At 41.4% G+C, this 15,217-nt stretch overlaps 1 protein-coding gene across 3 annotated transcripts in view; it reads left to right on the top strand.

Annotated features, from left to right (window-relative positions):
- The window catches only part of MSRA (methionine sulfoxide reductase A), a 353,827-nt gene that overhangs the window by 211,733 nt on the left and 126,877 nt on the right, over positions 1–15,217 (top strand). For all 3 annotated transcript variants that reach the window (XM_060250067.1, XM_060250083.1, XM_060250076.1), the window contains exon 4: positions 6,960–7,064. In XM_060250067.1, the coding sequence (XP_060106050.1) occupies positions 6,960–7,064 (105 nt within the window). The remainder of the gene's footprint in view (positions 1–6,959; positions 7,065–15,217) is intronic.

The raw sequence follows: 15,217 nt of genomic DNA, 5'->3' as shown, positions 1-15,217 counted from the left end.
GAGAAACATCGGCGGCCATTGCTTGTAGGTCAAAATTAAAATAATGTTTTTAAAGTGTTCGGGACATTAAAATTTGTTGGAATTGAGATGATGACAAGAAGATAAATACTACTGGACATATTGCTTGTAATGGACTTTAGAAGCCTTTAAAAGAAAAAAGGGGAAAAAGTTGCAGAGAGTAGCAAAAAGTCGCGACTAGGGTGGCCAGATTGTCCCGCCCACCCGGGAAAGTCCCGCCCCTGCCCCCAAATGCCCGCCTCATGGGTTGGCGAACCCGGGACCAATCAAATCCCAGGTTCGCCAAAATCCCGCTTTTTTATGTTTAATTTTTTTAAATGGATCCAATGGTGAGGCTTCACTTCAGCAGCCAGCCTGCCCAGCCATTGGGGAACAGTCTGGAAGGAGTGTGGGGGCGTGGCAGGCAGCTAGGGGCCCTCACCTAATTGGTCCGTGGCTGCCCACCCTGGAGGCTCTGCCTCCAGGGCTTCCTGCTTCCCCGCTGCTTCTAGTTTCGCTTTTCACTTTCTCTGATCTAGGCTGGGCAGCAGACGAGCTGCTCAATCTGCTTTGCCCTTTGCCGAGAGAGAGAGAGCGCGAGCGAGTGAGAGGGAGACAGAGAGAGGGAGAGCAAGTGAGAACTCGAGAGGAGAAGAAGAGAAAAGGATTCCCCTACAGTAAGTGGCCTTCCCCTTCCCCCTGGCGGCCACAGTGAGCGGCCGGTTTTAGCTGCTGATCTCAGTTTGATTGTAGATAAGGGTTGCTTTGTTGCTTTTACTGGGTTGATCAAGACCCTTTGATGTCACTTCCTGTTTGCGGCGGTGCGCGCTTTGCATGCGCGCACACACATTCATTCCCCCCTCAAGGTGTCCCTGGCTGGCCTGCAGATATTATGGCCACCCTAGACTCGCGACCGCCATTTTGAAGGATTTAAAAAAATTAAAAATTAATATCTCAGTCTGGGAAGCTCTGAGGATGGCGAAATTAGGCTTGTTATAAAAAGCAAGCTCTAATCTTTTGAATCTGATGGTTAAATTTGAAACTGGTGAGATCAAAATTTTCAGTGTTTTTAAATGTCAGAACACAAGCAAACCCATGCAAGGGCTGCTTCATTGGAGAAAATGTAGGATCAATTAGAGGCAATGGAGGCCAGAATGATGAAAGGAATGAGAGAGATGATAACTGCATCAAAAAAAGAAATCATTGAAGAGATTAAAAAAGATATGGAAGATCTCAGAAAGGAAACAGAGGAAACATCTAAGAAAGTGCAGGAGGTAGAAGGGAGAATGAAAGTTGCCACCTTGTTGAAAATGCAAGAAAAAGTGACAATCTGTGACTGCAAATTGATGGAGACTTAGATACGTCTGAGAGGAGTACCTGAAAAGGAAGATGGTGACTTGAAAGAATATATAATAAAAATAATTGCAGAATTTTTAGAGGAAGATCCTGAAGAGACTAAAAACATGTATGACTATATGTATAGAGTGAACTCACTCTATGCCAAGAAAAATAATTTACCAAGAGATGTTGTCATAAGATACATGACAAAAGAAATGGTGGGAAAGATCATGCATAAAAACTTTGAAAAGACATTGATAGTGGGAGGCAGCAGAGTAAGAATTATGAAGGAGTTGCCAAGGCAAGTGATAAATGATAGAAGAACATATAAAAAATTGACAGAAAAATTACGGGACAATGAAATGAGGTTTAGGTGGATAATACCTGAGGGTTTGAGCTTTGAACTTCAGGGGAAAAGAATTACAAAGTAGATATGAATTTAAGAAAGTTGCAGAGACTTTTCTGTTGGGATTACAAATGGAAAAATTTCCAAAAGAAGATAGAACTGTAATTTGGTACTTGCTTTCAGCTGCTAGGACATTATATGTGCAGTTGTGGAAGCAAGAAAAAATACCAGAGAAATGGGATTGGATTATAAAAGTTATGACATGGAGTGAAGTGGACAAATTAACAAGAACATTAAGAGACTATGATTTAGAAGTTTTTAAGACGGAGTGGGAAAAGTTTAGAAGATATGTTGAAAAAGAGTGGAAAATAAAAGGACATTGGACAATTTTTGATAATGATTAAGTTTTAGAAAGAAGAATATAAGTTTTTGTTTTTATAGTTAAGGGTACCTTTAAATATTAGCATTTTAAGTAAATAACACCGGCGGGGATCAAGTAACGGGGGGAGGGGTGGGTAGAACATAATATATGGGGTAGAAAAAAGAAGTTATTAAGATGTAAGAAATAGATTTGTTACCATATGTTACCAATAAAATTGTTTTAACACAATAAACATTGGCCATTTTTAATTATTTCTTGTGCATCTTTAGAATACAATGAATGGTTTTATATTTCGTAATTCCTTTGGGTTATTAAACTCCTGTAAAATAGCTTCTTTCTTTAATCTCAGTTTCCAGAGTATTTTCTATGCCTATTTTTTCAAACAGCTGCTGTTCACTACTTCCACATTAACTCTAGCAGTAGATTACTCTACTTCTTCCTACTGTTTGCATATTCACTTTGAAGGAGGTTAACTGCTGCTGTTTCTTACTGCTTTTCCTTTACACTGTCATGTAATTATGCTTTTCATGTTCTAATATGTTGAGTAAAGGAATCTGTAGGATGTTGTCTTTAAACAAATACTTAATTGTTTTAACCGAGGACCACTAGCTCTTAACCTCCATTTTCCCTGCAATTCTTGAAAATTGTGATTGATTATTTAGTGGTAATTTAAAATTGTGCTACTGCTTCTTTTCAGTAGCTTAGTGGTTGGGGTGCATCCAGAAAAAAACCCCCCTCCAATTGGACATAATTTTTGTAAGGGTATATTTTTTTACAGTATTTCCAATTCGGGTTTCTACAGATATCACACTGAAGCAATTAGAAATTTAATTCTGTAGGACATATCTGATTGTCAGTATTCTTGGCAGTATCAGAGAAACTCTTGTTCTAGGCTTGAAGAGAACCGTAAGATAGATATAATCTCTAACTAACAGCTGAGAGCTATTAACCAAGTTCATTGGGTGGACTATTCCTGTAAGGGAGTTACTCAATAATTTGTAATGAATTGCCTATGTCACTTGGTCTAATTGTAATTGCAGGTTGTTTAAATACTAGACATCCAATGACAACTATTTGATTCACATGACAAATAACAGCCCAATCCTCCAGAAATAAGAGAACCAGAATTGGCATTCCAAACCCTTATGATAACCACTGTCATCATAAGAACATAAGGCTGCAATCACAGACACTTTCAATCCACTTTCAATGCAGTTTCCAATCTCCAAATGGATTTTGCCAGTTCACACAGCAAAATCCAATTGGAAATGGCATTGAAAGTGGATGTGAAAGTGCATTATTTAATGTGTGTGATCGCAGCCCAAAATAGCTGTTTTGGATAAGGTGAATGGTCCATCTAGCCTAGCATTGTTTTTTTTTCACAAAGTGACTGACTAGATGTCCTTGGAAGGTCTAAAACAGGGATGGGGAACTTTTTTTTCTGCCAAGGGCCATATGGATATTTATAACATCATTCGCAGGCCATACAAAATTATCAACTTAAAATACAGTGCTCCACCAAGGAAGAATGATTCAGACCAGTAAAATTAATACAAATAATGGTTTTTCTATTTGAAGTCATGTGGGGAGAGCCTAATCTGGCACACACACACACAGCCTGCCACCCTAGGCAAATGCAATGGTCCAGGGCTTTTTTGTAGAAAAAGCCCAGCAGGAACTCAGTAGCATATTAGACCACATCCCCTATTATTAGCATATTAGGTCATGCACTCATTAGCATATTAGGCCACACCATCTGGGATAATAAATAAAGAAAGAAATGGGAATAAAGGGGAACAATGAAATGGGGGGAAGAAATGGAAAGAAAGGGAAATAAAGAAATGAGGGGAAAACTTATCTGAATTGTGACAGTAACTTTTCCAGTCCCTGTAGCAATTCTGGCTGGTCAGCCAGGCCCCAGGGAGGCTGTCGCACAGTACATCTGGGCCCTGTGATCCCTGCCTGGCCCTGGAGAGGCTGCTGCAAAGCGCGACTGGGCCCCACGATCCTTCACTGGCCAGTCAGGCCCCAGGGAGGCTGCCACATGGCTTGGTTTGGCCCAGCAATCTCCGAGGGCCACACCAAGTGACCTTGCCCTCGGGATGGAGGTTCTCCACCCCTGGTCTAAAAGCAAAGCACAGAAGCCAATGCATTTGCATTCCTTGACCCCTTGTGTGTATTCCATCAAGACCAGGTGACAGACCCCATCCTCTGTGTGGATCTCTGCTCTGGTCCATAGCTAGCTCCAGTCCTCATCTGCTAAGATAGAACACGCATTCCTGCACTTTCCTCAGCATTGCAATATCTGAACTGTTTACTAGGAAACCTGTATCATTGTGTGACTTTGGGTAATGTTTTTACCTATTTAATATTTTATCTTAATGGCCATTTAATTTTAAATTGCTGCTTGCTGACATGTTGTGAGCCACCCTGAGGTAGGGAGGTTCAGAAGCCAAATTAGATAAATAAATAAATACATGAATAATATTTTTAAAAAGTCACAGCAACCAGAATTGTAGATTCAGAATGAGGCCATATTATAGTTATATAGGAAGTATAGTTATACATTGCAGTATTGGCCATTTGATTTTCATTCTCGTTCCTAATAGTTCCCAACGTGGAATTTGTAGTTTTCATCACTGCTACAAACACACAGTGAGTCAACAGCATTTAAATAAGTTTGTTTAAAAGTTGTTCTGCCAACTTCTTGATATCAAGTGCCAGCATGTATGTTCCCTCTTGGTTCAAGTGAAGCCAATTTTTTCTAGGTTGGGTATGTCCCAGAAAATTGTCCAGTGCCTAAAAATAAAAGCCTTCTAGCACCACTTTGTCATCTATGCACTGAGACCCCTAACCTGTGCATATCTAGCTGATCTTGCAATTCTGAGAATGCTACCTTTGAGGCCCTGGAATTTAACCTGTCTAGTAAACTAGGGACTGCCTAGTAACCTCTGGGACTGAATTACTATATTTCCCAGTGTCACCGGTGCCAACCTGCACCTTCGTCATTGACTCCTTTCTCACAATGTCAGTCTGTCTAGACAGCATGTGGTATATGCATCCTTTGCACTAGGCAGGCATGTCACCATTCAGTCAAAATCTCCATCCTAGACCTTGCTTTCTGTATTCCTAATGCCAGAATCTCCTGCTACCAAAATCTGACCTCCACCCAACCCTGAAAAGCGTATCCTCAGCAGCGGTCATTTTGTAGAAAAATAGGTGGTGGAGCTCATCCAGGGATTGTTATGCAGCTGCACATACTATTAATGGACAAGGAGGTGGAACTCTCAGAAGGAAGAAGTGGAACTCTCAGAAAGGTTCAGGAGCTGCTCTCCAGTGAGCTCCCACTGAATCTGAGGCCTGATCCTCAGTATGAGAGTATATCGGAACTTCATCTGAGGAAGGGGTCCCTTGTAAGAGAGTTGTTCCCTCCTCATCCTAGCATCCTTCTGCTTTGAGACCTTCAATCTCCTTGACAACAGAGCTATTAGCATGGAAGAGGGGTAGTTCCAGCAGGTCCCTGAAGGTTTTGTTCACCTAACTCTCTCTGTCTCCCTCAGCTTCTCCAGGTCAGCAACCCTATTCTCAAGGGAAACAGACCTGTATACTGAGAGCTATTGAGTGCACATGACTCAAATTCTGTCCAACTGGCAAATAATTATATCTGTGGGACTCTGCAAAATATGGGATTGCAAAATGGTGCAGGGGTTGCTTTGATATTAGTTCAAGGCTTTTGCAGCCAAACTTAGGTTAGCCTGGTGATTCATAAGGTAAAGTGTCTGGTTGTACCCATGAAAGCAGTGTATTGGCTCTGAATACTGAAGCCTTAGAACATAAGAACATAAGAGAAGCCATGTTAGATCAGGCCAATGGCCCATCCAGTCCAACACTCTGTGTCACACAGTGGCAAAATTTTATATATATATATACACACACACACACACACACACACACACACACTGTGGCTAATAGCCACTGATGGACCTCTGCTCCATATTTTTATCTAAACCCCTCTTGAAGGTGGCTTTGCTTGTGGCCGCCACCACCATTGTGGCAGTGAATTCCACATGTTAATCACCCTTTGGGTGAAGAAGTACTTCCTTTTATTCGTTTTAACCTGTCTGCTCAGCAATTTCATCAAATGCCCACGAGTTCTTGTATTGTGAGAAAGGGAGAAAAGTACTTCTTTCTCTACTTTCTCCATCCCATGCATTATCTTGTAAACCTCTATCATGTCACCATGCAGTTGACATTTCTCCAAGCTAAAGAGTCCCAAGCGTTTCAACCTTTCTTCATAGGGAAAGTGTTCCAGCCCTTTAATCATTCTAGTTGCCCTTTTCTGGACTTTCTCCAATGCTATAATATCCTTTTTGAGGTGCGGCGACCAGAACTGCACACAGTACTCCAAATGAGACCACACCATCGATTTATACAAGGTCATTATGATACTGGCTGATTTGTTTTCAGTTCCCTTCCTAATAATTCCCAGCATGGCATTGGCCTTTTTTATTGCAAACGCACACTGTCTTGACATTTTCAGTGAGTTATCTACCATGACCCCAAGATCTCTCTCTTGGTCAGTCTCTGCCAGTTCACACCCCATCAACTTGTATTTGTAGCTGGGATTCTTGGCCCCAATGTGCATTACTTTGCACTTGGCCGCATTGAACCGCATCTGCCACGTTGACGCCCACTCACCCAGCCTCAACAGATCCCTTTGGAGTTCCTCACTTCTGGAGCCTTCTGAAAAGGTAGTACAGAATATAATGTAAACAAATGTAGAAATACCTCCACATATTTAGATTACTAATTTAATTTATGAGCAAGACAGAAGTCCATTCTTTGGGGTGGTCTCAGCGATTAACACCAGTGCTTCTTTTCCTGTTATTTTTGAAGGAAAAACTGGCCATACCGAAGCTGTGCGAGTGGTCTATCAGCCGGAAACCATCAGTTTTGAGAAACTACTCAAGGTCTTCTGGGAGAATCATGTCCCGACGCAAGGTAGAGTGATGAGTGAGCCAGTATTTAATTATCTTACTAATTACAGCTGAGATAATTAGTGTTCGAGCTGCTCAGAAGAGATGAACCTTGAAATCGCACCGCAGCTCAAGAGTATGATTGCAGGCGTTTTATTGATGGGGTGGGGAAGAATGAGGAGCTGGAAAGGCACAATACAACCTTTTTTTTCTTCCCCTCCCCCACAGATGTCTGTGCTGTGAAAATTCCCAGAGAGAGAGAGAGAGATACGAGACAATAGAAATTCCTTTCACCTTTGATTATTACAGTTTCCTCCTTATTGCAATCTTTTGTCTCCCAAATTAAAGCCCCATTTCTCCAAAGCTTCAAAGGTGATAATTTTAATGAGGGATGGAGCTTTTATCCTCTTTGCATTTCATGTTCTTTTTTTCCGTCTGTTCAGAAATACTATAGGTATCTTTTATGATTAGAGGACATGAAGGTAAGGCTGTGAGGTTGAGTTTGGAGGCCATTAGTAGCAGTTCCCAAGGCAAATACTGTCTTAGCAATTACAAATGTATTCTCTTTGAGAATAATCCACTGTAAGAAAATGCAGGGGCAGTTTCAGCCGAGAGATGGTCATCTGGCAGGTTACTGTGAGACACCATGCATGGCAAAGGTCCTTCGGTTCTGAACTAAAGGACTTGGGCCTGGTTGTACCTGACATAGGCAATACAGAGGACTAGATGAAGCCCTGGTGACGTCAATGATAAGAGGAATTTCTCTAGCTCTTGAGAACTTGGTGTGAGAACAGTACAAGCCTGTGACACAGCTGAGAGGAGATCCATGCAGATGTTATCCTTCAGTTTGCTGTCATTGAGCAAAGGGTGGCTAGTAAGAGCTACAGTTCTCTCCAAAAGCTAGCAGCAAGGATGATGAAAGAGGTACTTCCTCCCTTCCACAGTATCAGTCTAGTGTCTTCAGCAAGCTACTGAGATTTTTTTTCAGCCTCCTCTTCTTCCCCCTTATTGCCCAGCCTCCTTTCCCCTGAGTGGTTAACAATATGGATTTCTTTCAAAGAGCTGCATCTCCATTCTGAAATGCAGTTTCTGTCCTCCATTCCTATCCTTGTCTTAGGATACAGCAGCAATTCACTGTTTGTCTTTGGCACCTTAGCAGCAGTGATAATGGAGGAGGGTATGCCCCTTTCATAATTTTTTTTTTCTAATAGGGAGTGCAACCTTGACACCCTTACATCTGCCGTATTGTTTCCTTAACTACCATTGTGGGTGGGAGGAACAGGAGCTTCCCCAGTCCTGGGCAGAGGAGGACCAAGGCTCAAGGGCCTAGAATAGCTGAGGCCCATCTGATCTGCCCACATTAGTGAGGGGTCAGGGCATGCCTAGCCTTGAAAGGCAACGAAGCCTTACTGACCATGGTAACAGACACAATGTGGAATACCTAGCAATATCACAGTTAAGTACATGAGTCCATGTTTGTGTAGCCAGTTTATTTAGGCTGCCAATGCTGAATGACCCTTGGTGGCAGACCCATTGAAGCCCTTTTTCATCTTGATTATCAGACTTCCTTGCTCACATATGAAGTTGCCTTATACTGAATCAGAACATCAGTTCATCAAGGTCAGTATTGTCTATGAAGGCTGGCAGCTGCTCTCCTGCTTCTCCCATAGGGATTTTTCACATAAACGACTGTGTGATCCTTTTAACTTGAGCTAGCAGGGATTGAACCTGGGACCTTCCACACGCCAAGCAGATGCTCTAGCACTGAGCTGCACATGCATATATTTGTCTCAATTTATACGGGATCTTCCTTGCCCTGCCCCTTTTCACCTAAAGGGCTTGTTTGTTTATCACTGAGTGGGAAAGGCTGAGCCTTTTATGGATGCTGCATAAGGAATCTATCATCTGCAAATAATTAGAATTAGATGCTAGAAATTACATTGTTTTTCTAATGAGCAGATGTGTCTACTTAGAGAATCGGAATAACAGCTGTACCCATCTAAAATGCTAAAACAGCCCTAAACTGCCATTATGCATTCTGCTACAAACCTGCAACTTCATTTTGACATAGAAAAATGTGGAAGGGGCAGAAACTGTGAGCTTGATTGTTTCTCATGTTTATGTGAGTGCCCTTCCTCTGAAAATATTCTAGGTAACCATATTGGGAGACTGTTGGAAATGAGTCAGTCCTCAATAACAAACAGCCGTGCCTCATATGTAAAGTTTCAAGTTTAGTCCTCAGGATGTCACATGCTTTCTTTACAGGCTTGTGCAATTAATCCCGCAAAATGCATGGGAATTGCATTTTTTCATCTGCTCCCACATCTCTCTGTCTAGTTGTTTTGAGACAGGATATAAACAAAGAAGGAAGGAACGGATGTCTTGCAGTACTTGCTTCAGGGAGATAGATTGATTGGCCTGCAGCTCTCTTCTTTCTGAAGTGAAGTTGTTTTATCACTTTCATGAGTGGCATGAAAGTGGAGAAGTGGTATGAGCAGGTTGTTTTCTCTCCACCTTGTCAATGAGTGCTGCTACATTCTGAAAGCCAGATCTAGAGAATTTTTTTTTAAGTGACTTTGCTGATGAAGTGAAATTAATGAAGAGCTTCAGAGCCACCTGCACAAGGCTGATGCTTCCAGCTTACTGGGATATGCTTGCTGGTTTTGCGACTTGGAAGGAAGTCATGGTGTGAGGGTGGGAGTGAAGGGCTTTAGGAAGCCCGTGATGCTCATGCTGTAACCTTTTTAACCCCACTTTGAATCATCACTGGGTTCAGAATAAGCAAGATGTTTACAGTGTTTTAAAAAAGCAAATCGCTCAGCTTTAACTCGGACTTGGGATATTCAGGAGAAAGGTGGGTGTTTACCAGACATAGATGGCAGATTGATGCTCACAAGATTGACCAAGTAAAAGTATTTAAATACTTAGGTGTTATTTTTCAGTCATTGGGTCCCTGGGATGCTCAACAATCTACTCAAAGAATGACCTCTGAAATGCTAAGATTTTTACACTAAAGGGGGATCCCCCATCCCATATGCTTTGAAAGTTTTTCAAAGTAGGGTGGTCTCTGAGTTTATGAACGGATCACAGGCCTGTTTATATCACAACTATCTCAAACTGCAAACAATCCAGTCTAAATTTTTGAGATCTCTTTTTGGAGTTCCCTAGTGGGTACCCAACACTTTGCTGTGGTTGGAGGCAGGCCTAGTAACACTTGAATCTTCTTCGTGGTCTCTGTGCATTCACACCCATGGGAGAGAGCGCGCCTGCGCTGATCCGATCGGTACTTAACAAGCCAAAGGATTTTCGCGCTCAGCTCCAGTGGGCATGCGCAAGAACCCCACCACGCATGCTCACAGAGTGGGCGCGGACATCCCATCAGTTCTTTTCTGACCGCCGCGCTGATCAGTTGATCTCCTCGCTCCGGCTGGTACTTTTATTTACTTCCCTTTGAAATGCCAACTACCACATCATTTTCTGGGAACGCTGGCGATAAGATCCACTACACACTTCCCTCAGCTATCACTTGCAGAGAGGTCTGTGTTCACCCTTGCATAAATGCCTCATCCCTCATCTTATAGCTGTCACAGATGGACTATTGCCAGGATGCTTATACCCTAGTACTGGGAATGTTGACAGACGGTATGGACTTCCACTCTTCCCGCAAGTCATCTGCCCACTTGCGGACCTGAACATACAGGTGATTTCTTGAACCTGCAGGGCGTCATCCCCTCACGTTGAGAGGTTTTTCTCCACCCTCTGTTATGCCTCTGGGGTCACTCATCAATCGACAGCATCTGAGTAAGATAGGAAACATCGGCAGTTCTACCCCATAGCAGGAGTGGATACCAGATCTTGTCTCCTTTCCTGCGACGCAGCCAATACCTCTACGTGTTCCCATGTGCACCTTGAAATTCCAGGGTAGCCAACAAACTCCGAAGCCATGCCCTCACTGCTCTAGGGCATAACTATGATGGCTTTGCCATCGCTACTTTCCTCTTCTGCGCCATCTCGTCCCAGAGACTCCCCCTACTTTCTTCCAAATATGGAACATCCTATTGGCATAATTGTGGGCTGCAGCCTCAACTCCTCTTGGGTTGGACAGCCTCCTGGCCGTCTTGGCACACTGTACCTCCATTGATGGGTACCGGTCATCCTCACACTCTCCTATTACTCACTTCCTAAAGGCCACCTCGGCTTTCATCTTTATGCCAAATGACCACTCCACCTTGGCATCTGCCTTTCTCTTATCAATCCTGCCAGGGAACCTCTCCAAACCCCTGGCTACTGGTTCAATTCATTTCTTGTCATAGGGAGCAGCGTTATTGAGGGCTGTCTCTCTCACTGGTTGGATAGCTGGACTACTGGCTCTATGTTATGATACCCTTTGTTTTCATGATGAGAATATACTTCTTCCCCACTCTCCAGCGGTATTCTTTCTCTTGGAAATAGAGTCTGAATTCCCTTTGTAACTCTGACATCTCTTTTGCAAACACTCTTTTTGTGGGTTGGTAAATAAAGAAAGTCTCCTTTCTTTGGATATCAAAAGGGTCCTCCTTTTGTGTTCTTCATTCAACTCTAGAAACAATACTAACTTGTTCTTCTCCACAGTTTCTTCCAAGCTAAACTGTAAGATCTCAGAGACTTCCCGGAGGCCTAACAGGACATCCTGAGCTCTACTGTCCCTTACCATGGGTTGCCTCTTTACCTGCCTTGAGGTCCCTCAACTAGGGCCTTAGCCATGTCTCTGCTGCATCAGGTGATCCACAGAAGTCTATACAGCAGATCTACAGAGCTACGATCTAGGCCGGTCAGCAAGCTGCTATGCCTCTACTGTCTATCTACACTTGTGTTTTTCCTAGTGTGCAATGTGCTTCTGCTGTCTGCTGTGTCTGAATGACCTCCAGCACCCTCCTCCAGACATAGGCCTAGCTTGCTAATCTCCCATGGGTGTGATGCACAGAGACCACGAAGAAGATAAACAGGTTGCTTACCTGTAACTGATGATCTTCGAGTGGTCATCTGTGCATTCACACCACCCACCCTCCTTCCCCACTGCTGTCGGTCCTTCAGCACTCTTTAGGATCATACAGCGGTCAGAAGGAACTGATGGGATGTCCACGCCCACTCTGTGAGCATGCGTGGTGGGGTTCTTGCGCATGCCCACTGGAGCTGAGCGCGAAAATCCTTTGGCTTGTTAAGTACCGATCGGATCAGCGCAGGCGCGCTCTCTCCCATGGGTGTGAATGCACAGATGACCACTCGAAGATCATCAGTTACAGGTAAGCAACCTGTTTGTCACGAGCTTGGCTGCAAGCTATATGTTTCTGGCTAAAGCTAAATCTCTCTTCCCCCTCCAGATTAACTTCCTTAATACTTTTAGATAGTTTTTGTTCAGGGTAGGTTAGAGCAACTGAGGACAAACTGCAGCTCTTAGGTTTTTCCTGTGCAGCTGTTTTGCACCCTGGCTATCAAGGAGCTAAAGCTATAATTAAACAAAAGTTATGAAGCATCTCCCTGCAAATGGACCTACTCTGTACCAGCTGTGGAACAACAACCAAAATTTTGTTCCATCTATCTCTTTTGAGAGCCAGTTTGATATAGTGGTTAAGTGTGCGGACTCTTATCTGGGTGAACCAGATTTGATTCTCCACTCCTCCACTTGCAGTTGCTGGAATGGCCTTGGCTCAGTCATAGCTCTCGTAGGTAGATATTATTGAATATTATGAGAAACATCCGGAAAAAGAAGTAGCATTATTTTTTGCTGATGCAGAGAAAGCATTTGATAATGCACAATGGGATTTTATGTTTGCAGTGATGGAGAAACTGAGATTGGGAGAAGATTTTATAAGAATGGTGAAGGCGATATATACTGAACAACAAGCAAGACTCTGTATAATGCAGATTTAACGGAAAAGATGACAATTAGTAAAGGAACAAGACAAGGTTGCCCTCTATCTCCATTGATATTTATAATGACTTCAGAGGTTTTGCTTATGCAAATTCAAGAAGATAAGGAGATAGAGGGTTTGAAACAGAGAGGTTTTTCTTATAAATACAGAGCGTTTGCAGATGATGTAATGTTTATAAATGAAAATCCCACTCATGTAACACCATTGTTGCTTCATAAGATACAAGAGTATGGAGAACTGGCAGGTTTTTCCATAAACAAAGAAAAATCGAAAATATTGTGCAAAAATATGTCAAAGAGTAAACAGAAAGAACTACAAAATTTAACAGAATGTGAAGTTACTTCTAAAGTAAAATATTTAGGTGTGGAAATCACAACAAAAAATATTGATTTGTACAAAAATAATTATGAGAAGCTTTGGCGTAAGATTGTTGGAGATTTGATAAAATGGAACAAGTTGAATTTGTCTTTACTGGGCAGAATTTCTGCGATTAAAATGAATGTCTCACCAAGAATTATGTTCCTGTGTCAAACAATTCCAATAGTGAAAGATAATAAACAATTTAGCAAATGGCAAAGAAAAATTTCAGAATTTGTATGAGTCGGGAAAAAAACAAGAATTAAAATGAAAATTTTGATTGATGCAAAAGTAAGGGGAGGTTTCCAACTACCTGATTTAAAGTTGTAACAGCAACAGCAAGCCTTTAGCAGATTTAGCAGTAAAATAGCAATATAAATAATATAAAATCCTTGATAATAGAGTACCTAGGGAGCTAATATACATAAATAAGTAAAATATATACGAGTCAAATTTAGCCAAATTAAATAATTAAAACAAATAAAATGTGGTCATTCCAGAACCATTCTCTGTCGTATTTCCATGGCCTGTTGAAGAATCTAGGAACCGTTAAAGTTACCTCAGAACAAGTGTCATTTAAAAGTTTGCCTGAATCAGCACAGCCCAACATATCTGCTAAAATATCTTTCAGGTACATACAACGAATATCATCATAAAGGGGACAGTTCAGTAATACATGGGAAATAGTTTCAATGCACTTGGGATTACAAAGACAATGTCTATTAGAGTACTCAATCTTGTTAAATCTACCAAATAAGATAGCAGATGGTAATGCATTACATCTCGTTAACGAGAACGCACACTGTTGCTGTGGAGCTTGCAGAGAGGAGAAATATGACGCTAATTTCCCTACTGAGAGAGGAAGTTCGAAATTCAGCGGGGAGCAAGACTTGTTGGCCAGGCTATATAACGTTTGCATTTCAATATATAGAATTCTGAGCTTAAGTTTCAAAAACGCATCTTTTAGGGATAGCATAAGAAGTGAATCTAAATCAATGCCCATAGATTTAGTTTTCCTCTCAATAAATACTAGCCAATTTGACATTTTGTTATGTTTTAAAGTTGTATCGTGATGCAGTATGCCTGGTGTGGATCAAGGAATGGATGACGTTATTAAATAGAAAACTACTACTACTAGAAGGTCATGGAAATGTGTTTAGTTGGCATGCATATATGTGTTATGGAAAAAGTAAGATGGACAGATTTTTCTCACATCACTATATAAGAAGCAATTTGTTAAATACCTGGTCAAAATATAAAAGATATGGGGATGAAAGGAAACTGCTTTGGATTGTGCCAACAGAAGTAATAAAATTATATTCTGATATCAACAGAAGTAATAAAATTATATTCTGATATCAATGACGAGAAATGGCTATCATACAAACAGTTGTTAAAAATACATGGAGGGAAGGTAGAATTAAAATTCGCTGAAGAACTACAATATAAATATAATTGGTTTCAATTGCAACAGATTAAGAGCTTGTTTGAACAGGACATTAAAAATGATGGAATAAGACAAGAGCAAACAGAACTGGAGAGAATGCTGTTTGGTGATAATGAAAAATTGATTTCAAGAATTTATAAATTATTGTTGAAATGGTCTACGGAAGATGAAGTAGTCAAATGTCAAATGATAAAATGGGCAAGAAATATAATAAGGAAATACAGATGGAGTCATGGGAGTACCTATGGAAGAACTCTATGAAGATATCGACATGTTATAACATTAAAGAAAACTTTCAAAATGTTATATAGGTGGTATATGACACCTAAGAAACTGGCAAAAATGAATAATCAGGTGTCGGATAGATGTTGGAAATGTAAAAAACATGAAGGATCTTTCTACCATATGTGGTGGACTTGTGAAAAGGCAAAACAATTTTGGCAAATGATTCAGCAAGAGATC

Source organism: Heteronotia binoei, chromosome 1 (assembly GCF_032191835.1).
Source record: "Heteronotia binoei isolate CCM8104 ecotype False Entrance Well chromosome 1, APGP_CSIRO_Hbin_v1, whole genome shotgun sequence".
Taxonomy (NCBI): Eukaryota; Metazoa; Chordata; class Lepidosauria; order Squamata; family Gekkonidae; genus Heteronotia; species Heteronotia binoei.
The sequence above is the reverse complement of the archived record's forward strand: the minus strand, read 5'-3'. Positions and strand labels throughout refer to the sequence as shown.